At 46.0% G+C, this 24,695-nt stretch overlaps 1 protein-coding gene across 1 annotated transcript in view; it reads right to left on the minus strand.

Annotated features, from left to right (window-relative positions):
• NS1 (Class II aminoacyl-tRNA and biotin synthetases superfamily protein) overlaps positions 1 to 24,695 on the minus strand; it is a 92,083-nt gene that overhangs the window by 8,338 nt on the left and 59,050 nt on the right. Inside the window, exon 12 of the mRNA XM_087385693.1 lies at positions 178 to 273. Within this exon, the coding sequence (XP_087241819.1) occupies positions 178 to 273 (96 nt within the window). The remainder of the gene's footprint in view (positions 1 to 177; positions 274 to 24,695) is intronic.

Below are 24,695 nucleotides of genomic sequence, written 5' to 3' on the forward strand. Positions count from 1 at the left end.
CACGTGTCATATAACCAAGTACTCTCCTTCTGCATGTTCTATGCCAATAAAATCTAGTAGAACAGACTTAATGTAGGTTTAGTGCCCTCTTTTCCTGCCTTCCCAAACTACATAAATGCAGACCAGTGCATAGAAATATCTTGTACAATGAAAAACTTTGGGAATTTTTTTTCGCACCTTTGGGTAATCCGTGACAATAACAGGTGTCCCTTTAAACACTTTCTCTGTTATGTAACGTTCGTGCTCACTCTGCAAGTCGCAACCCCACTTGACCTACATGTAGATGAGTTGTCAGATATCAAACAACAAAGGCTTATCTTATTCTCTCTGCAGCAAACATAAAGCGTTCAAGGTAACATTGAAATCCTTATGACGGCACGTTACTGCAAAGGTATACCGATCTAATCCCAGAGATTACCCATAGGAAGATTGCAAACAGAACTTCACGTCGTCGACCAAAAGCCCATTGTCCATTACGATAGATACGCCTGGTGCAACCAGCACACCTTAGTATACTAGGATTTGCAGCCATAGACAATGGGCCATATTTTTAGTGGCAATCTTGTAGGGTTGTGTGGAAGCAGTGGAGCACAAATACCAGTGCAAGAAACAAGAGCTGAAACTGAACTGAAGTCTATTGCAGAAAAAACGTTGAGCTGAAGTGAAAGTACAAGCCTTCATAAGGCTAGCCATAAACCTACACTGGTGAACTCATGTTAGAACTCATTTTAAAAGAGTTGACTTAGCTAAAATGAACTAAGAGGCCTAGAACTAGCTAGTACTAGCCTACAAGGCCATATGGGTGAATACTCTAGAAACATCTCAAAGATACTTGCAGCTAATGCCATAGTTCCAAAAGGATATAGCAACCTATGAAAAGGGATGGGAGAATCACGTAAAATAAAGTGTATAGCTTGCCGAAAAGCTTCAAACTTGGGGGGAGGAAGCCCCTTGGGGAAAATCTCTGTCAGATTGCCTTGTGTTGGAACATAAGACAAGTTGAATATTCCTTGCTGACAGTCTCTCTCCAACATAATGACAATGAACCTGAATGTGCTTAGTACACACATGAAACACTTGATTCCGCACATGGCTATAGCACTCTAACTATCAGAGTAGATAGTGGTGGGAAATATCTGTCCAACGTCAAGATCTGCAACATACTTCAAAGAAACATTTCAATACTTAGAAACATGAAACATTTCTAACATTTCAAAGAAACAAGGGGCATTTCAAAAATTCACTTTGTATTTTCAGTCTTTAAAAATGCAATTTTTAGGCCCTGCATAAATATAGTATGCTGAAACTATGCAAAACAAGCTAAAAGTTCACAAAATGCCTTCATACAATGCCTATAATGCCCAATGATTTTGGAAGTACTCTAGTCTCTAAGTTGTTACTAATTAGCTGAGACAATTTGAATTAGAGTGTGAGCTTTGAACTAATTTAGTAATACAGAGACTAGGATCTAGACTACAAAGTTTAAATGTCAAACTTTTAACTAAAGTTTACTGAAATATTAATATCTTTGATTTAGGTGAGGTAAGGTAAGGTACTCCATGTTTCATAGGTAATGAAACGATTCGAAACTATTGCAAGTTTCGAAACGTCGCATTACCAATGAAAAGCGTTTCATTGTGACTATTGTTGGAGATATCATAGCCAAAGAGTGTTGGTGTGATGTGTTGGTGTGTAGTACTAGGTGATCTAGTACTGGTTCGTGTGTGAGTCATGTGTGAGTGCCACGTGTCATTATGGGACTTTTCCCATATGCACTAGGTGCAGTGTGTGAGTGAGTAGCCTATATAAGGCTTGTACTTCACTTATCTTGATATACTTGATGAATGAATGAAAGCCTTCATTATGTCTTCATTTGAGTATCACTTCTTCACTCCCTAGCCTCTCTCTCTCTCTCTCTCTCTCTCTCTCTCTCACCATGTTTCTGGTTCACCCTGCCATAGCTGCCCTGCCACGTCATCATCTCCCTAACCCTAGTTCATTTCTAGCTGCCTCCTTCAAGTCCTCATACCCGATTAGGGTTTCTGCACACTCGCCTCAATTCAGCCTCTAGCTGCTTCTCCTTGCTGCCATTTCCATTCATTTCTGCCTATCCACAACCTCCACAGCCAGTCGCCTCTATTCAAGCTCTCTTGGAGCACTAGGTGGCCCATTTCCTTGCAGGTCAGCACAGTTTTCAAGGTCTGCCAGCACGTGTGAAGGTTTTTGTCGCCAAAAATCAACCTTTTGTTGCTGCCGCAGCATAGCCGACCATTTTTGTGCGCCGTTTGCAGAAGTTCGAGGCCTTTTGAGGACATTTCCAACCAGTTCTGAGGCTGCCCTGCATTTTCGAGCCATTTTGAGTCTGCTACTGCATAGCCGCCACTGTTCAGGTCTGTTAGAAGCAACGCGCGTCGAGATTCAAGCCATTTCAGCACATCTGCAATCCTGTTTTAGGGTTTCCATGAGGTCTTCGTTCGTACGCGTCGGTTGCAGCATCTCGGGTGATTTGGAGGCCTCCTCGACCTATTTCGGAGCAATCACTTGCATTTCGAGTTGCTCTAGGGTTGCTGCTCCACCTTCAACAAAGCGATTTTTGGGGTTGTTCCTAGCCTCTATTTCATCTAGAATTGCTGATTCTTGGCCTGGTGATCTGCTGGTGCATTTTGGTTCACCCATACCTCTACTACAGCCTCTTGGTATAGCTTGGAGCTGGTTTGCGGAAGCGCTTCACAAATTTTGAGCCTCCGGGGTCATCGACCAGCTGCTGGAAACGTTTATTCAAGCATTTCTTCAACCGCCCTGCATTTGTGAAGGCTGCTGATCCATTTCAGAGCCCTGGACCAGCCCCTCTATTTGCTGGTTATTCATTTCAGCTTGTTGGCTCTTCATTTGCTGCTGCGAAGTTTGTTACCTCAGTTTGCTACTATGGACCCTAGTCCTCGTGGTGAAGACTCATCAGCACCACTTTCCACTAGGGATGAGCAGCATGACAAAGCATTGGCGCTTATTGGTGTGAGGTTGGTCAATAAATTACTTCATCAACTTGTCCTCACTACTTCAACCAAGGAGAACCTAGACAAGCTCAAGAATATTTATGCTACATCTACTGGCCTTGAGTAGGAAACTTCATCTGCTATGTTGCATGATCTATTCCTCTCTGAGGAGATAGATGATGCTTAGCTTTGTGTGCTTGTGTTGAGTCAATCAAGTTTCTCAGCCTTGAGTTGTCCCTCTAAATTGAATGTATTTGAAGTCAAGCGGTACTCCTGTCCTAGGTTGTCCCGCAAAAATGAATGTATTGTCTTTCACTTTGGTTTGATGGGTATTGACCACCCCGTTCAGAGTAAGGGGGGGTGACAAGTGATGGTCTACCCTTGCCTATCGCAAGCTATGTGTGAGTCAAGGTGGGTGCCACGTCTCTCTCTCTCTCTCTCTCTCTCTCTCTCTCTCTCTCACACACACACACACACGCACACACACACACATCAAAGTGATGTCACATCACAACTTCCACCCTGACCACCGGCTCAAATTTCCCTCTTGTATACGATATGATTATGTTGTTTTCGTTGTGGGTGATGATGCCTGATTAGAGTCACCACCCTTTCAGTTGTTTCTTTCAATCTCATAGATCCTTCGGTCTTTTGAAGACTTTTTAACAACTTTCTTTCCCTCCCTCTCTCTCACACTGTATTGTATTGTATTGGATCAAACTGCATCTACTATGAGGATGATGATGCCAGGGATGTCTAGGACTATGGTGACATGTATGATGATAGCATTGTTTAAGTTACACAGTTTTCTCTAGCATGGGTAGGATGCTCGCTTTGTAGCTCCACCCTTTTGCTCATTGTATCAGGTTTTCTATCAGTAGCATAGACCCATCGGTCTTTAGCAGACTTTAATAAACTCTCTCTCTCTCTCTCTCTCTCTCTCTCTCTCCGTCAATAGCTCTCTGTACCTCTCGTCCGTACCTAGTCCTAGTCCTCCCCCCGTCCGTACATCCGTTAGCAACAACCCATACAGTCCATCACTAGTAGCAGCCCGTACCTCTAAGACCGTACCTCTCCCTCTCTACCTGTTAGAAGCAACCAAATCAACCCTAACCCCGAGTTGCACTTAACCCCCAACCCAACCCGGGGTTAGGTTAAGCTAGGGGGTTCAACAAACAGCCAATTATGGATTGGCCTACCCTCTCCTCCAAGTCCCCCTCAACTCCCTCAACTCCTTCAACATCTATCACGACTCGGTACTCTACAATTGCAACCATGACACCCTCTCCATATGCACGGAATCACCAACAAGAAGGCTCTAGGCCAACTTCTATTTTGCCATGCAATTCTTACACTGAAGTCAAAAGATATGCGGATCAAGCTTCTTTGACAATCTTACAAGTTGAAGGGCACCAAAGTATGGATAGCAAAGGAGCTTATACAAGCTCAACTCAAGATTAAGGCAACTGAATTAGATAAAGTCAGGGCTGCAAGAAAGGATGGAAAATGGGCAATTTACCATGAAGACTAGCACTAATCTCAAACTGACGTATGGTTGTTTACTCTTCCAAACTATCATGTAGGTACTCTAAATAATATGGGTTGCAGCGGACATATGCCAGAGAGCCTCTCTTCGGGATTGATTTGCCTCATCCCGAAGGGAGGAGACCGATAGGAGATCCGTCAGTGGCGCCCGATCACTCTCCTCACCACTGCCTACAAAATCCTTGCCAAGATAATCAGCGCCAGAGTTCGGCCACTACTTCCTGACCTCATTCATGACACTCACACAGGCTTTGTCCAGGATCGCAGTATCCTGGATAATGTCTTTACCTTCTCAGAGGCGACGGAGTGGGCTCAGCACAGTGGGTCGCACTTAGCCATCCTACTTCTCGACTTTGAGAAGGCCTACGATCGAGTGGACTGGTCCTTCCTGGAGGGTACTTTGGAGAGACTAGGATTCCCAGTGGGATGGATTCAGGGTACCTCAGCGTTATACAGGACAGCTTCCAGCAGGGTCATCATCGGCGGCAGGATGGGAGAGCGATTTCGATTGGAGAGATCAGTGTGTCAAGGTTGCCCCCTCGCTCCTTACCTGTTTCTCTTCTTCGCTGAGACGATGACATACTACCTTCGGGCGAGGTCGAACGAGATCCGGGGTGTTTGCCTTCCCATCAGGGAGGACACGGAGCTCCTGGACTCGGAGTATGCAGATGACAGCGTTGTACGTTCAGGATGATGAGATGATGCTGGAGAGGGTGAGGCTGGCCTTAGGGGTCTTCTGCTCGGCAGCCAGTGCGAAAATCAACTGGAACAAATCAGTTGGTTTTCTCACAAACCCTGGGGCATGCTCACAGTGGGGGAGGTTTTTGGGTTTCAGATGGATCCTGCGAGGACAGACAGCTAGATATCTCGGCTTTCAGGTCGGCCTGGACATCACGCCAGCTCAGCAGTTTCTCCCGGTGCTAGATTCCATTTGACGGAAGCTGGCTTTCTGGAGCACTGCTAAGCTCTCTCTTGCAAGTCGTGCTCTTGTAGTCAACCAGGTTCTCCTGGCCACGGCCTGGTATGTGGCCTCTTGTTGGTGCTTCTCGAGATCCAGCGTGGCACAGCTCGAGAGGATGGTCCGGAATTTCCTGTGGTCTGGGGGGGATGGTCTCAGAGATACCAGAGCCAGGGTAGCCTGGCAGACAGTCATTCTTCCGCAGGCTGAGGGTGGCTTGGGGGTCATTGATCCTGAGCTTCAGAGTCAGGCCCTGCTGGGCAAGTTAGTTATCCGCAGTTTGACCCCGGGGGGGCAAACGTGGAAGATGTTACTTTAGCAGGGGATCAGTTCTTGCATTCCGCGCCGAGGTGGAGAGTGGCTACCGTCCCTCCGGTGGATCTTCACCTCTGCACCGCTTACTCACCCCCGCTCCCCGCTCATTCGTAGCCTTCTCATGGTTTGGAGGCGACTCCGTCTCAGTCTCCTCCAGTCCCCTCCTAGCTGTCAGGAGGAGATCGACCGCCAGCCGCTCATATGGAACGATCAGGTCAGAGATACCTTGGGCCTTCAGCTGGGGGAGAGGTCACATACCCTGTGGGACGGTTGGATGCGGGGGCCAACCCGGTCCCTTCGAGTTTGGAGGGACACTTACAAACACTTGGAGACCGTTGCTCTAGCAGCCGCAGCTGGAGGTGTCCGTGGAGCTCAAGCGAGACGCACAGAGATAGACGGAGCGATTCCTGCCGGTTGGTTGGTTCCACCCGAGATTCAGATCCTCATGCCTGGTGATGACCGTTGGCTTGAACAGTTCACCCCCCGGGGCATCCCACTGGTAGTTGCAGGCCAGATGGACGACACCTCTGTTTCCTTCTTCACGGTTTTGGGGGACGGCCGACTCAGGAGAGAGGGTGTGCTCATCGACCCCCTTCTCTCGTGGCAGAGGGTTCGGGTCGTAGGCCTCGTGGGGAAGGTTTGGCGGATCGATCCTAATATAGAGCAGGATCAGCTGCAGTTATGGCAACTCTGACTTTGGGAGGGGCGAGCCCTGTCAGAGCTTGATTGGGACCCAGGTGAGTGAAGATGGCCAGAGGTTGTGGCAGGCCAGGGGCCGACCCCTTTCTTCGCTTACAACACGACATTGGGCAGGAGAGTTCTCGGGAGGATGCAGAGCCGCCCGCCCACCTAGCGGCCCAGTTGGTATGCTCAGGGTATCTCCAGGCTATTTTTGCAGGCCTTCTGGAAGGCCTTGTGGGAGAGCTGGCGGCCGTGGAAGATTTCCTACTTCCTTTGGCTACTCGCCCACAAGGGTCTTCCAGTGGGGAGCTCGTTGCAACAGATTGGTTAGGATGGACTTTGTCAGATTTGTCATGAGGACGAGGAGTCACCAAAACACTGCCTGTGGAGCTGCACTCGCGCCCAGGAAGTGTGGAGATGGACCTTCGGGATCCTTACTCGCGCAGCACCGGAGCTAGGTTTGATCACCTGGGGCGCGTTCTGCTGGTGCAGCACCACACCTGGCTTTCATCAGTTGTTCGAGGCAGGCCCGCAGGACCCCATGTTCCTTATCACACAGGGGACTTGGGGGCCGCTCGAGGGCATCCCGCCGCACCTGGCAGAGGCAGACACAGGATCTCAGGAGAGGCAACCAGTCTGGGAGATTATTAGTAGCATCGCTGGATGGCACATTTGGCCCTCGCGCTGCGCGCAGATCCTCGGTGGTACCTCTCTTTCGACTGCCCAGGTCATGGCCGACATCTGGAGTGAGATTATACACACACTCAGAGGCCAGTGGGACCAGATACAGGGAGATTCCCGGGCTGGCCGGGAGAAGCGGAGACGTTTCCTCCGAGATTGGGATACGCAAGGCCTCTTCTTCGAGCATACTTCTCAGGGCCTTTAGTGGCGCTATTCACCACCTCTCTGGCTGTTTATTCACACCCGCTTGATCCCTCCGTGAGAGAGAGCTTTTTGTTTCCATTTAGGGCTGCGTCCGATTTGGGAACGCAGCCTCGCGTCAGTTGCAAAACTGACCTCATGTATCTTGTTTTTTCGAAGTAATATAATCAGCACTTTTTTCGGCAAAAAATAATAATATGGGTTGCTTTTTGCAGTCCTTGGGAGCTGCCATGTGCCCTCCCTAAAGCAGATGTACTAGAGTGTTTCTTGCTGTCCCATAGACCTTTTGGTCTCCAGTGGACGTTAATAGACTCTCTCTCTCTCTCTCTCTCTCTCTCTCTCTCTTCTCTACGCTAGTGCGACTGACTGCCATGTACCACTAGGACACTAGGTCCTAGGGTTCTCTTTTATAGTACTTTTTACTCTCATTTTCATTCTACTAGTTGATGTGACGGCTTCCACTTCTTGCTTCACTCTTGTGCATCCTTTTGCTTCCGTAAGCCTACAGTGGTATCAAAGCACTTCCTTCCCGCACCTGCTCCCTACTCCTAGCTTCCTGCTTCTAGCTCCAGCTCCTACACTTCAGCTCCATCGTCAAGCTCAGCTACCGTACGTCCCGCACAGCTCCGACGCGACCCTGCGACCCGCTGTCCATACGATTCCGTACAATCGTACGAACTTTCATGCGATGCGTCAAGTGTGCGTGCGCGCATGTGTGTGTGTGTGTATCTGACCGTACAATTCCATACAGCCGTCCGTACAACGCGTCAAAACATGTCCGTACAATTGTACAGATTTCCGTACTGTCCATACAATTGTATGGATTTCCATACAGTTTTTGATTTGCGTACATTTCCGTACTTCGACGTCCGTACAGTTCTGTACCGGCCGTACCATTCCGTACATTCCATACCGTCTGGAGCAGACATTGCAACAGATCTGTAATTTTTTTGACACATTTGGGGCTTTTGCATTCGGGATTTTGGGCTTTTGCATTCGGGATTTTGGGCTTTTGCATTCGGGCTACGATTTTGCAAGTAGATTGCAGATTTGCAGACAATTTGGGACTTTCTTGAATTTGCCCCATTTTTGGCTCAGTTTTGCTCTACAAATTAAGGCTTTTGGGTCTATTGTAGGCAAATTGCACAATACTTTCAGATTTGCAGTGAATTTGGCAAGAAATTGCAAGCCATTTGATCACATTTGCAAATTACAGCTTATTTTGGGGCTTTTTCAGATTTGGACAGCAAGTTCTAATTTTTGCAGTTGCAAGCCTTGAGGCTATCTTTTGGGTCACTTTGTCAGTGCTTTTTGACTTGTCCCATTTGCAATGGCTGGCAATCATGATTTATTTGGCATTCTTCGTGAAGATGATAAGTTGGATGGCACCAACTATCTGATGTGGTCTTATCTCATGAAACATATTCTTGTTGCAAGGCATTTTCAGAAAATTGTTTCTGGGGTTGATCTGGCCAACCAACGCTACAGTGGCTGCCCCTACTGCTGGTCCCTCAGCAAAGGGTACTGTCCTGATGCTTTATCCTCTAGCACTCCTGTTGTTGCTCCTCCAACTCAGGAACAAACAAGATGGGATGCAATAGATGCAAATGCACATTCTTGTATTGTTTTATCATGCAAGAGAATCATTATTCCACACATCCGGTCATGCACGACAACAAAGGATGCTTGGGACAAATTGGCTTCTCTTTATCACATTTGCAATGAGGCGTGCACATGTTGCATATTTAAAAAGACAATTGCAGGAAGTCAGCATGAATGAAGGTGACTCTATGGATGCATACTTGACAAAGGTCAAGGACCTCATGGAACAACTTGCCAATATTGATGAGGTGGTGCCAAATTCTTAGCTTGTCAGTACCACATTGAATGGGCTGCCAGATACATATCAAGGGTTTGCTACAACCCTTCGACTAGTGGCCATGGGTAATCTAGACCTACAACCAGACGGTGGGAACAGCTATGGCTTCATAAAACCAGACGGAATTTTACTCTCCAAAGCTCTCCCTCACTCCCTCTCTCAGAAGATACACTAGGGCCCAGGACAAATTGTCGGGCTGGACCCCCCCGAAGGTCTTTATTCATTGCAGAAATTCTGTTACAGAAGTTCAGCTTAGAGCTGTCTTGTAAGTCTCTCTCTTTCAAAACGTAAAAAAAATCCTTACTTTTACAAGAGCTTCAAGCTCCATTCAAATTGGCAACATGCCACTTGTCTTAAATCTAGACTAAATCCTATTACAAGCCTCTAGGGCCATTCTGGAGTCTTCAAAGCTCTCGGTCACACGAACCGCCTCCTAAATGCTTGTCAGGCTCCCATTTCGCTTAGGAAAAATAATCCTTGCTAGTACTTGCAACAATTAATTAAAGCGCACCACCATGGTACCCATTAATTGTTAGCGCTTTGCATGCAAATAACACACTGTGGACTAATCCTAGTCACGGTGGGCGTCCCCACTGAACACATGTGCACATCTAAACAAATATATATATATATATATACAAATAAATATATATATTTTTTCTCTGGTTGACCGGGGTCAACACTCTTGATTATAATTAAAGAGCTTTGACTAAGGGTCAAGGCACTTTAATTATAGCCAAGTCTCTCCAACCGGAGTTGGCACATCTTGGTTAACCGGGGTTAACCCTCTTGGCGCATGCCAAGTCTTGTTGACTGAAGTCAACACTCTCTGACCGCAGTCAGATTTACTTGACTGGAGTCAAGTATCTTTGACCATAGTCAATACTTCGACCATTAAAATAACTCTTTGACCGTAATTAACACATATAAAACTCTTTAATTATGATCAAATAAATGGTCAACTGTACTTTGACTTAGGATATTTACATTGTGGTGACATCCCCTCGGCTTCTATTCAGTTGACCTCAACTGAAAAGCTTCCTTGTAAACACCCAAAAGCTGTGGATGATCGGATAACATGTCTTCGTCCATCCACTTGGCATCTAATGCCGTATAATTCTTGAATTTTACAAGATATCTGTAAAATTCCTTACCCTGAGGACCTTTACGTACAGTATGGTACACAATTTGCTCTGGCTGAAGGACTTCCCCCAGCTCATCCACTTCTGGTGGATCTTCTGATACTGGTTCTGTAGGCTCTGGTCCCTGAATTGTGAATCCTCCAATGCTCTGGCAATGCTAATCTGTATGCAACCTCATTTATTCTTTCTGTAACCCTAAAAGGGCCATAATATCTGGGAGATAACTTTGCATACACTTTTTGTTTGCCTTTAAACTTGCGGAGCCTAGCTTTTTCAAACCTCAAAAGTACCCAGTCCCCTTCCTTGAGATCTAGCTGTCTCCTATGTTTATCTGCAGCTCTTTTATGTTTCTCTTGAGACCTTTCAATTGCTGTCCGGACTTGGCTGTAAGCTGTCTGGAGGTCTCTTACAAACTGATCAGCTGCAAATATTTCATCTTTAGTCCTCAAAATAGGTGGCAAAATCACCTTCCCATATATGACTTCAAAAGGGGCTTTCCCTGTAGAGCTATGTACTGTATTATTGTAAGCAAACTCTACTAACGGTAGGTACTTTTCCCAGTCTGAACTTTGGTCACCCACGTAGCATTTCAGCATATCCAAAATGGTAGAATTTGCTACTTCACTTTGACCATCTGTCTGGGGATGGAAAGAAGAAGAAAAATTCAGATTCGTCCCCATGTTATCAAATAAAGCTCTCCAGAATAGACTGGTCATTCTGGGATCTCGATCACTAACAATGGACTTAGGCATACCATGATGTTTAAAGATTTGTGCCATGAACAGCTTAGCCATATGATCTGCCTTTATGGTTTTGCGAACCGGAAGGAAATGAGCTTGCTTGCTGAATCTGTCTATGATAGTCCAAATCCCATCATTCCCTGACTTTGATCTCGGCAAATCAAAAATAAAGTCCATTGTAATACTTTCCCATGGTGCCTGAGGCACGAGAAGAGGCATAAGTAAGCCAGGTGCCTTCCGTCTATCGTACTTTATTTTCTGACACGTAAGGCATTCAGTAACAAACTAATGTATATCTTTCCGCATTCCTGGCCAAAAGAAATACCTCTCTAGGGCTAGAGTTGTTGCTGTAATTCCTCTATGTCCAGCATAGGGAGGTGCATGGCATTCCCCCAAAATCTTTTTCCTCATCTCCTGGGTGATACATAGGCAATCATTTTTCATTAAATACCCATCTTTCAGGGAATAGTGACTGGTGGATTGCCCTTCTTGCATCTGCTGTAAAATTTCACCAAAATCAGAATCATGAGCATATTGTTCCCTCATGCCTTCCAGGTCCTGATGATAAGCAATAGTTACATTATTGACCTGGGGTCTTTGGGACAAGGCATCTGCCACTCTGTTCTGAATTCCTGGGGTATGGACAATCTGAAAATGATACATTGACAGCATGTTTGCCCATTTCATATGCTTCTCTGAAAGCTTGGTCTGAGTCAAAAAGTATTTCAGACTTTGGTGATCTGTTTTGACAGTAAAATCTGCACCCAAAGATAATGTTTCCATGTATGGGTGGCATGAATTACAGCCAATAACTCTTTCTCATAGATTCCTAAATATCTTTCCGCATCCCGAAGTCGTCTGCTTTCATAGGCTACTACATGACCATTCTGATGCAATGCAGCCCCAACACATTCTCCACAAGCATCGCAATCCACATCAAAAGACTGATACAGATCCGGAACTACCAGAATAGGCTCTGTAGTCAACTTTTCCTTGAGTGTATTGAATGCTTTCTTTTGTGATAATCCCCATGTGAAGGCTGCATTTTTCTTAGTGAGGTCATGTAATGGAGCTGCGATATCAGCAAAATGTCTGATAAACCTTCTGCAGTAAGAACACAAGCCTAAAAAGCTTCGAACTTCATGCACAGTTTTCAGCTCTGGCCATTCCTGAATGGCACGGATCTTCGCTGGATCCATTTGTATCCCATTCTTGGATATTATATGCCCCAGATAGTGGATTTCTTCCAAGAAGAATTCACTTTTCTTGCTGTTGGCATAGAGCTGATGATTTCTCAGCTCTTGAAACACTATAGCAAGATGTTCTCTGTGGTCTTCCTCTGTCTTAGAAAAAACTAAGATATCATCAAAGAAAGTACTCGTAAAATGCCTGTACTTCCGGAAGATGCGATCCATCATTCTATTGAATGTGGCTGGAGCATTTGTCAACCCAAAAGGCATCACTAAGTATTCATACAACCCGAATGTTGTGCGGAATGCTGTCTTATGCACATCCTGAGGCTGTATCCTCACTTGGTGGTAGCCACTCTTTAAGTCTATCCTGCTGAAAATTGAAGCTCCATTTAACTGATCCAGGACATCATCAATACGCGGAATAGGGAATCTATTCTTGATGGTCATTTTGTTCAGTGTGCGATAATCGACGCACATACGGAATGAACCATCTTTTTTCTGTACTAACAGTACAGGGGAACAAAAAGGAGACGAGCTGGGCTGAATCAACCCTTTGGACAGCAAGTCCTGTACCTGAGCCATAATCTCCTCTCTCTGAGTCGCACTGACTCTATAAGGGGGTCTGTTTGGTGGCTCACTACCAGGCATTAACTCTATCTGATGATCTTCTGGTCTCTCTGGGGATAACTCCCCTGGCAAAACATCAGAAAAGCAATCTTTAAAGTTTACAAGAAACTGAAGCTTATCTTTGTCTGCATCATTCATTTCAGCATGCATATCATTCTCTTTTTCTTTTACAAAAACCATGTACGCAGAAATTGCAGACTTTATTGCTTTACCGCATGAAACATCAGATACAATGGGGATAGTGTCCCCTTTATTCCTGGCAATTAAACGCTGATTTTTCCCCCTATGTACAAACTCCAGCACTCTTTCAGGAAGAGTCAACTTCACTGCCTTGCGGTGAAACCAAGGCATCCCCAAAACTACATCATAGTGTTTCAGTGGAGAAATGAAGAAGTCTTCCTGATCCACATAACTCTGAACATGAAGACGGAGCTTCCCTATCAAGGGAGTAACTGGCACAGGATTCCCACAAAACATTTGATCGGCATCCAAAGCCTTGCCCAACTCTTCCGTCTTTATTCCCAGCCTCAGGGCTAGATCCTCTGATATGAAATTATCAGTAGCCCCTGGATCAAATAGAATTAGCACTTGCTGGTCTCTAACTTTGCCCCATGATAGCAGTAATTCTCGTTCTTCTGGGTTCAAAGCATGACCCAGTATATCAGGAATTCCCCCTGCCATTGGCTTTTGCGGTCCTCGTGGCTTCTCTGCCTCCTTTCCCTTCGATGTTGAAGGCTTTTCTGGGCAATGGGCAGCCACATGCCCCTCTTTACCGCACCTGAAGCATTTCCCATCTCTACGGAATTCTGCTATCTGTTCAAGGGTGAATAGAGATTTGCCCTTATAAGTCTTTGAAAACTGAGTACCCCTTGGCTTCTGAGGCTGAAACCCTTTCTTTTCAGCCTTGGGGTACTCTTTCTTTTCTGATTTTGGAAAATCAGTTTTCTTTTTATCAGCACGTCCTGCATGCAAGGATGGCATTGTAGATGGATCTTGTAGCGGCACAAGACTCGCTACTGAGGCTGAATGCATAAGATCTTGAATATTCTTTGCCCCCAAAGCATTCACTACTGCCTGAATTCTTGGAGTGAGACCTGCTCTGTACTTCCTCATTTGGGTGCCTTTGGAGATCTTTTTGAACGGTGCAACCTGCAAATAAGCATCCCAGAACTTTTGGTTGTACCCACCCACTGTATCTCCTGCATCCATGTGCAAGCTGTCCCAATCTTGAAGAACATGGTCTCTAAACTGTTTAGGCATGAACTGCTGGTAGAAGGCTTTCTTGAAGCCCTTCCACTTCCTTGGGGCTGACCCATCTGTGGTCAGTGCACTCCACCATGCACTAGCCGTTGCTGTTAAGTGTAGACTGACCATTCTTAACTTGGAGGATTCTGAAAATTTCTATGTACCGAATGCAGCATCAAACTATCTGATAAACTGCAATGCTTTGTCTGTATGACCATACTGTCCATTGTAGGTCATAAACTTGACAGATTTTCCTCCCTCTTTAAATTCCCTGGTCGCTTTGGAAGACTTTCTCTTCCCAGACTTCTTGTGTTTCCTTCTTTTCCTGGATGGTTTATCTGATAAGGAAGAAGAAGACACAGAAGTCGAACTCGAGGTAGACGGTGATGGACTGGGAGATCGGTGATGATGCCTCGATCTCTTTTTACTATGGGACCGTCTCCTATGAGATCTATGAGATCTCTCTCTCTCAGACTGTACACGAGAGTGTGCCTCTGGCATTGGCACGTCATATACTGGATTAGGCATAGCTTCTGCTGGAAACAAATACTGAGCCCTGGGATCCCTTTTGAGATTTTCCAGCTCTTGTATACGAGTGCCTACCATCTGTTCAAATTCTTGTTGAGTTTGCGGCACATTTCTCTGTCCTGAATGTACATCCCTATCTTGTGAATCCCACTGGATGGGTGATTGATCCATATTCTGAGATCTGCAGATTTCTCAGACAGTGCGGGTAACTAATGCACTCTACTTTTGCTTTTTCAACAGAAAAAGTACCTCAACAAGAGGTGTTTTGCATTTACAATCTATGCCAATATTGGTTGTCAGTTCAAGGCATATACCCACACAATTGCCAAAGCATCAACAATTTATATTGCCCTTTTCTGGCTGCTGCAGATGGCTTCAAAAGGCATCTGTTTCCCCTTCTCTGTGCACAAAGGCATGCATCTCTTTTATTTCTGCAAAACTCTGATTTTCTCTGTTTTTCTGCTGTTTTCTGACAGTAAAATGATTACCAGATAGGTGGGCATTGATGGCAAAAACTGTCTCTGCAACTCTCTCTTTTTTTTTTTTTTAATATTAAGGGTACTGCTGGTTACATTAACCAGATCAGTCCTGTTCTGGTCTGGTTAGATGTCTGTAACTTGGCCACTAACTAAATCAAACTGGTTAACTGCACCAGTCTAGTCTAGTTAGGCTGTCCTCTGACCAGATCTCTAACCAGGGTCAGCTAACTGCAGTTAACTTGAACAAGGTCACACTAACCACAGGTCTGCCAGCTTGGCTGCCACGTGTCAGTGTGCCACGTCAGCTCTGAGCTGGCTGCCACATGTACTGCCACGTCAGCACCTCACGTGTGTGCACCACGTCATCTGCTGACCTCCCACATCATCTGCCACCTGGCTAGGCACCACGTCAGCAATTGCGCGGTCTGCCACGTCAGCTGCTGAGCTGTCGGCCACGTGTCAGTGCCACGTCATCAACCCATCGCTCCATCCGCCACGTCAGCGCCTGCACGTGCGGACGCCACGTCACCTGTGCGCCACGTGTCTACCTAGGTGGCACCCTGGCCACGTTAGCAACAGCCAAAGGTTTCAAACCTTGGCTATGCAGGGGTCGTCGTGCGTCGCGCCTGCATCGTTTTTTTTACTTCTGTAGTACCTAGCGCCCGCACAAGGGATCAACGACGGAACAATTTACGAAGGAAATCGTCTGCGATCTACTGCGCCTTATCAACGATTAGATTCGTCACGCGTAAGGTTTAAGCCGGTCTCTTCCGAGGATCTCCCCTCGATAATGCTCACAGAGCTATTCATTTGCAAATTCGCCACATCGTCGTCTGCTCACTATTTGTATCGACGTCCAGACCGATAACTTTATTGGCAGCTCTTCTTGCGCTATGGCGTCACTTATTCTGCGTCACAGACCTGCACTCTTCAACCTTACTTGGATCGTCACTTCCTAGGAAGGAAATGAGACCTTCCGCTCTGATACCAATACAACCAGACGGTGGGAACAGCTATGGCTTCATAAAACCAGACGGAATTTTACTCTCCAAAGCTCTCCCTCACTCCCTCTCTCAGAAGATACACTAGGGCCTAGGACAAATTGTCGGGCTGGACCCCCCCGAAGGTCTTTATTCATTGCAGAAATTCTGTTACAGAAGTTCAGCTTAGAGCTGTCTCGTAAGTCTCTCTCTTTCAAAACGTAAAAAAAATCCTTACTTTTACAAGAGCTTCAAGCTCCATTCAAATTGGCAACATGCCACTTGTCTAAAATCTAGACTAAATCCTATTACAAGCCTCTAAGGGCCATTCTAGAGTCTTCAAAGCTCTCGGTCACACGAATCGCCTCCTAAATGCTTGTCAGGCTCCCATTTCGCTTAGGAAAAATAATCCTTGCTAGTACCTGCAACAATTAATTAAAGCGCACCACCATGGTACCCATTAATTGTTAGCGCTTTGCATGCAAATAACACACTGTGGACTAATCCTAGTCACGGTGGGCGTCCCCACTGAACACGTGCACATCTAAACAAATATATATATATATATATATATATACAAATAAATATATATATATTTTCTCTGGTTGACCGGGGTCAACACTCTTGATTATAATTAAAGAGCTTTGACTAAGGGTCAAGGCACTTTAATTATAGCCAAGTCTCTCCAACCGGAGTTGGCACATCTTGGTTAACCGGGGTTAACCCTCTTGGCGCATGCCAAGTCTTGTTGACCGAAGTCAACACTCTCTGACCGCAGTCAGATTTACTTGACTGGAGTCAAGTATCTTTGACCATAGTCAATACTTCGACCATTAAAATAACTCTTTGACCGTAATTAACACATATAAAACTCTTTAATTATGATCAAATAAATGGTCGACTGTACTTTGACTTAGGACAGCTGCACTATTATTTGGGCATTTAGTTTGCTCATGTTGAGGGGGGTATCATGGTGTCACAGTCCAAGTATATTGGACAGCTCCTTGATTGTTTTTAGTTTGAGGATTGCAAGCCTGGCTTCAAAGTTTCAGCTCATGACGGGAACCCATCATGTGATATCACTCTTTAACAGCAGGCTATTGGATGTCTCATTTACTTATGCCGCACTAGACCTGACTTACAGTATGCAGTATCCTAGCTCAGTAGGTTCATGCACATGCCCAGTTCACAGCATTGGCAGGCAGTGAAGAGAGTCTTCAGATATCTCAGAGGCACTAAGAATTTAGCCCTTTTCTATGGTGATCAGGGTTCACTTACCATGCATGCTTACATGGATAGTGACAGGGCAGGTTGTTCCAACACCAGAGTGTCACATACCGGCAATTGTTTTTTGCTTGGCAGTTCATGTATCTCTTGGCTCAGCAAGAAGCAACCAACGGTTGCCACATCCAACTGTGAGGCTGAGTATAGGGCAGCCTTCACCGCTATAGTAGAGTGTGTCTGGCTTCGACAGTTACTTACAGATCTTGGTATTCGCCAAATATCCTCCACTATGGTCTACACTGACAGCCAGAGTGCTTTGGCCATTGTGCGTAATCCAGTGTTTCGTGCATGTACCAAGCACATTGAACTTCACTATCATTATGTTCGAGAGCGGTTGTCAGCAAGAGACATAGAGTTGTCCTACCTTCCCACAGAGGACAACATAGCAGATATGTTTACAAAGGCACTTCCTCGTCCCAAGTACAAAGTCTTTTGACAGGCTTTACACTTTTTTACATGATCTCGCATACCTTGTACATTCATAGGTGGCTATATCCTTTTGGATGAACATGTGCCACCATGACCAGAAAATACCAGGTATTCTGAGACGTTTCCAGAATACTTCAGCCCATACCATGGAGGGGGGTTTGTAAGCCATCTTCTCCAAGTCGTATTGATGCCCTTTGGGCCCTGGTATGTGCCATGTAGCTTTAGTTATTGGCACTTAGGTCACCTAGTACTTTTAGTGTCTTATGACACCTAGTACTAGTGATACCACTAAGACACGAGGTCCTAGGGTTCTCTTTTATAGTACTTTGTACTCTGATTTTCATTCTACTAGTTGATGTGATGGCTTTCACTTCTTGCTCCACTCTTGTGCATCCTTTTGCTCCCATGAGCCTACGATGAGGATTGATCTACCGATGGTAGGGTGGAGGAGATTTGAGCAACTACAGGTGACTATGGGATCTAGGATGATTCGGAGAAATCCCTCAGTCCCGCATGAGATAGTACAGGCAGAGTTCGCCACAACACCACTACAAATTGATGCCATCTTCCAAACAGTGACATTCATTCATGGAGTTTGGGACTTATCCCATTGGAGACTACCAAGGCTGGCTCTAAAGTCATCCAAATGACTAGCTGAGAGCGGGGCGGACATATGGTATGCACGTATATCCACATGGTTTGCCAGACATGGGATTCACATGGACAGGCTCCCTCCCTTTCAGTACATTATGGATGCACCCCCTAAGTCGATCCCGCGAGATGAGATTAACTGTATCATATGGTTAGATCTCCTCCAGTTCCACACATCTCGGACTGGGGGGGCAGATCAAGAGCTCCCTACTAAGACCCAGTTCTACCGCGACCACTTCTTAAGCGTCTCGAAGGAGGGATTCATCCTCAGACCCCAGTATCTTGAGAACAGAGGAGTCTCACATGCATTGAGAATCGCCATTGGGCAGATCAGGGTTTCATCCCATCAGTTGAGGATTGAGACAGGGAGAGCACTTATACCCAGAGAGCAGAGGATCTGCATGCTATGCACACTGGGAGTAATTGAGACAGAGGAGCACTTTCTCTACGCCTCCCACCCTACTACGAGATCTGAGGGCGATACCACTGTCTCTGTCAAGATGGGAGTGGCTTCGGCCCACTATCATGATTGATCCACTTCCATGACTAGGTCTGCATTGGGCTCATTCAAATCAGAGAGCAGTGGGAGGCAACCAGACCACAGGATACAGAGGCTGACCGGACACAGCGGCATGTCACAGATTTCTATGCATTTGAGTCAACTATAAGACACAGTGGGGTGGAGGAGGAGTTGGCTGATATGCGGGCAGTCTGGATTATCCGGAGAAGGTTGCAGAGACCACCTGCGGTACAAAGAGCGACTAGAGCACACTCAATTAAGGTCTGACCTATCACAACTTTCCTCGGAGGAGACCGCTCGAGACGAGAGGTCACTCTGAACATAGCTCAACGGGTTCTGAGATCGAGGAGACCACGACCACCACAGCATGAGATAGCCACACAGACGCAGATACAAGACATTTTCACCTCTCATAGACAAGCCACCATAGTGCTCCATCTCCAACTCCAAAGCTCAACCTACTTCAGATAGCACATGATACGATTTCATATGATATGATATGTTTTGTACTTGATTATGCTTGAGCTATTGAGCTCTTTATTTCAGCATACTCAGCAAGGGTGTCACGAGGGCGTGATTTCTGGCACATACATGTTGGCCTACATGTGGACAAAACCCTGAGAAAACAAAAAGCGAGGTCATGGGCTGTGTAGATGTGCAAGTTTTCCCCCTAGGGAATTGTGCCTTGGGGGTAAATAACAAGGTTTAGGCCCAAGAGGGGTCAAAGAACCTTAGGATCCAATAGTTGGCCATTGGTTTGGCTTTAAAAAGGTCCCACTAGAGGGAACAAGGGGCAAAGAAAGGTGGAATGCCACGTGGCATTTTCCCATGCCCTGACGCAATTAGCAAGGCTTTGTATGGAAGGTCCCAGGAGGAGAAGAGAGTCATCACGTAAGTCGACAACAAGATCCACAAAAAGAAGCCGGAAGCCTTGGCATGGACAAAGACGTACGGAAGATACAAGATGGTGGCCTTGCATTAGGCGGCGTGAGTGGGCAATGGGCAAAGAGCCGTACGAGAGGATACAGGTTTGGTATGGGCTGCATAAGGTTTGTACGGGCTGGTGCAGATTCCGTACAGATGGAATAAAGCGTGTGTACGGCTATTGTACAAAACAGCCTGTGTGTACGGAACAGCCTGTGTATGGTAAGTGTGTGGAACAGCTTGTGTACGGCTAGTGTACGAAAGACCACCGTACAGACTATGTACGAACTGCTCATGGGCTGCAGTTGGCAGTGTTTTGGGGATCGAGCTGAGCATGTGACCTCGCGGGCTGATCAAGGCCACTACGTTGGAGCTTGAGCTGAACACATATGCTCACAGGGTGACGACAAGGACTGGTCTGACAGCTTCTCCTGGAGTGTGCACGTAGTTGGCCACAAGGGGCTTGTGTTATTCCTCGGTGGGGCTGTGTACAGCCCTTACGCTCTTGCATTTGCTCGTGAATGGGCTGAGTTGGTTGCCTTTGGGTTAATTGAGAATGCCCAATCCTTTCCTTTATATTATTCTTGGTTGAAAGCTAGTTTGGAGAGCCATTGCAGGCAGAGAGATGCACGGGTACTGCTTTCAGCTCGAGAGCAGGTTTCCCAAAGATTGTAGGCCAAAACCCTAGGGGACGAGAATGGGAAGGGAACGCCACATCACCATACTCATTAAAAAACACACTGTCTGCACAATCGCTTTTGGACGAAATTTGGAGTTAGGATGTCAAGACATAAAAGAAATTCTGATGATAGATGAATCGGGACTCCAAATTTGGAGTGAGGAACTTAGGACATAAATAAAATCCTAATGATAGACAAGACTTATGTTGGGGAATGGCATGGGAAATGTTCCCTAGATGTTCCGTACGTGCTCTCCAGCGTTCCGTAGCTGTTCCAGAAGTCTGACGTTCCATAGGCGTTCCATAACCATTTCTGAAAAGAACGCCGTTCCAATGTTCCACAGAAACAAGTTGATGTATCAGGATATGTGCGGCCCATAGGGTGACTGAAAGCTCCGTATGCTTTCTTTTTCTGCTTTGAGCAGAAAGTTGGCTAATTGGGCTCTGGTGACACCTATGGGGAACTGTGTGGCCAAGTGTGGTTACTAGTCGCAGTTCTTGGCTGTGTGCAAGCTTCCTAGATTAGGGATGGAGACCTACTGCCAGGAGTGGTGAGAGTAGTGAACATTAAAGGCTATGCAAGTTATGTGGATGCCCAATCGGATGTGGAATGCCCCATATATAAGAAGGAACATATCCTTTATGTAGCCTGGAATTCTGGGTCTCTCACTTAATTAAAGAAATACCGAAAGGAGCGCCTGAATTGTTATTGTAACGATAATGGATGGTTACTTCTTAGTTTTACTGCCCTTTAATTTATTGAAGGCCGGTTTCATGATTCCGTTGCCAAGACATCACCAACTTCCTCAAAGGGGGTGAGTCCGTGGTTGCTTTGGTGAGGAGATATCACCATCTTCTTTGAGGAGGTGAGCCTATGGTTGTGTCACGATCTGTGACGTATTTCTTTCTCTATATCTAGACTTATGGATGGTTTGATGAATGGACACTTGTGGAAGGGTATGCCCTTTCGACGGGACACTTCCTATGAGGCACAACCCTTCACAAGAGACATTCTATGGAAGAGACACTTCTATTGTAATGTACCCTCTCATCAAGGGTCACACCCTTCACAAGGGGTACACACCTCTTCATGCACTTACACTTTGGAGTACACACCTTTTCATGTGTGACTCTTCACTCTCTATATAAGAGAGGCCCAATTGTATGGATGACACACTACAGATACTACAGACACTCAAGCAATACAAATATTCCTTGTTCTCTGCTATTTCAGTCTCCTTTCTGTTCCTTAGCACATTTCTAAATATAGTAAATCTAGGATTTCTTACAATGGTATCAGAGCAAATTTCACTCCTGCCTGTACGAAATGCCCCCCACCTTCTAGCGCCAATCTGATACATCTCTTTCCGCTAGAAGGATATCCGTGCACATTGTACATGGAAGAGATAGAGAGAATGAGCGTAAAAATTTTAAGCGCCAACCCTGCCTAAAGTCATCAATGGCCTCTCCATCTCCCACACATCACGAGTTGATGTGAATGGACACGACAAAAATCGTGTCTTTTCATGTGCTTGGGCTGTCCCAAAACCAAGGGACGCACCTTTTGATGAAGAGTTTGGACTCCTCACCCAAGGGACACACCCCATCGTGGAAAAAAGGACACACCTCTTCGTGTGGGGACACCCCTTTTAAAAACAGGGACACACCCCTTCATGAAAAGGTACACCTATTCCAAGGGTCACACCCCTTCGAATAGGCACACCTTTTGGCACCAAGCACTTATTTAAAAAAAAGGGTACCTAGAGGGGCTAAAAAGGAAAACCCAGCCCCATACCTTAGGTCTAACCCTAGACTACCCAAGGGTTAAATAAACCCACCCTTTAATTTTTTGGGCAACCACCCAACCTAGGCAGCCACAAATGAAAAAAAGGGACGATCCATTTTGACGCCCGTACGGATTTCGTCAAGCAAGCTCGCCTCCCTACGCAGCCCTCTTTCCACGCCATATCCAGCCCCCCCCTCGCCAGTTTGCTGCCTGGTTTCCTGCCAGCCTGCAGTGCTAGATCAGCGCCAAATTACCTACCATTGCTGCCGCGCATCAGCCTTTGATAGCCTGCAGCCTGTTTCGCCAGCCCTCTATCGCGATCCAGCCTTGGTAGCCGCAGCCTGTTTCGCCATACGCAGCCTGCCCCCTCTTTTTCGCCACCTTACCTGCCAGATCAGCAGCGGTTCAGCCCCTACCTGGGAACGTTTTGAACACGTGCTCCGTAAGCAGTTCATACCTGCCAATGCGGACTTCCAAGCACGTTCAAAACTCCGACAGTTGGAGCAAACAGGCTCCCTGTCTTCCTACATCTCTCAGTTCACCACATTGGTGTTGGAGATTGATGGGTTAACTGATGATGATCGCCTTCATGCTTTCATCTCAGGCCTAAATCCCTCGTTATGCATTGATGTCCTTAAAGCAAACATCACCAACACAGCTGGCGCTATTGTTTACGCAAAGCGCATAACAGATTTCTAAAACACAGGGAAGCAGAGTGTTAATCGAACACAGAACTCTACTATGGCCAAAGGTGCTCGCCCTCAAGATAACCCCAGGTTTAGAAAAAACTCGGGTAATCAAGGTCAGCGACAGTCTCAAGATCCCCACAAGTCTCAGAAATCATATACTGGATTCCAACAGAAGCACTCCTCCAAGGATCGCGCCTCTTCTTCTTCACAAAGTCATCACCATCATCCCCAAAATAAAGGTGCGGCCACTGACAAGAAGAACAACTCCAGCACAAAAGAACTTTGTACCATCTGTACAGGCAACCATAGATGGTTCGATTGTCCCAAGCGACCAAAGCAAAATTCCAGAACCTAGCACTTCCCAAACAGAAAGATGCTACCCCAGCACAAGACAAGAAAGGCAAAGCTGTTCGAATGGCAAATACCATCCACCTGAGCCTTGCCAGCAACCCCGAACCTTCCCTGGCCACTCAAGTACTTTGTGTTCAAGGATCGATTCGTGGAACAACGGTCACTATCCTCATCGACAATGGCTGCTCTCATAACTTCCTAGCTAGTTCTACGGTCACGCCTGGAATTTTCTCTATATCTAGACTTATGGATAGCTAATTCTACCGTCACGCCTGGAATTTTCTCTATATCTAGACTTATGGATGGTTTGATGAATGGACACTTGTGGAAGGGTATGCCCTTTCGACAGGACACTTCCTATGAGGCACAACCCTTCACAAGAGACATTCTATGGACGAGACACTTCTATTGTAATGTACCCTCTCATCAAGGGTCACACCCTTCACAAGGGGTACACACCTCTTCATGCACTTACACTTTGGAGTACACACCTTTTCATGTGTGACTCTTCACTCTCTATATAAGAGAGGCCCAATTGTATGGATTCACACTACAGATACTATAGACACTCAAGCAATACAAATATTCCTTGTTCTCTGCTATTTCAGTCTTCTTTCTGTTCCTTAGCACATTTCTAAATATAGTAAATCTAGGATTTCTTACAGGTTGTCTCTAGTGCAAGTATTGCTTGCTGTAGTTGAATTGCAGCAAGGAGAATTCAGCAAGTATGTCACATAGTGACGAGGATTGGGATAGCGGACAGGAGTCTGATGTGCAATCTTTGTTCGAGGGAGCTTCTGTTGATGATGATCAGAATGCCGATAGGCAACCTTTTGGACCTATGCCATTGAATGGACAGCCAATAGCTGGACAGGATGCTCCATTGCAACAGTTTATTCATAGTTCTAGTGTTGATTTGCATGGCCAAGGTAATGGTTTTCAGCATGCAAATCAGGGACAGCAAGTCATTCCGCACCCCATAGTGCATCCAGGATATTCTGTGTTGGGGTAAAGGCACTGGCCTCCCTATGTAAATAGTACTTTATGTTGTACTTTAGTGTAGGACACTTAAGTACACTAAGTACACATTTGTACTTAGTTGTACTTAAGGGTTACTACCTTATCCATAATATATATGTGTGTACTTGGGGAGGTACCACTCACTCATTGTGATTATCCCCACTATTGTGTGTGA

The sequence above is a fragment of the Dipteris shenzhenensis genome, chromosome 15 (genome assembly GCF_047967505.1).
Source record: "Dipteris shenzhenensis isolate YYH24624 ecotype China chromosome 15, Dip_SZ_1.0, whole genome shotgun sequence".
In the NCBI taxonomy this organism is placed as follows: Eukaryota; Viridiplantae; Streptophyta; class Polypodiopsida; order Gleicheniales; family Dipteridaceae; genus Dipteris; species Dipteris shenzhenensis.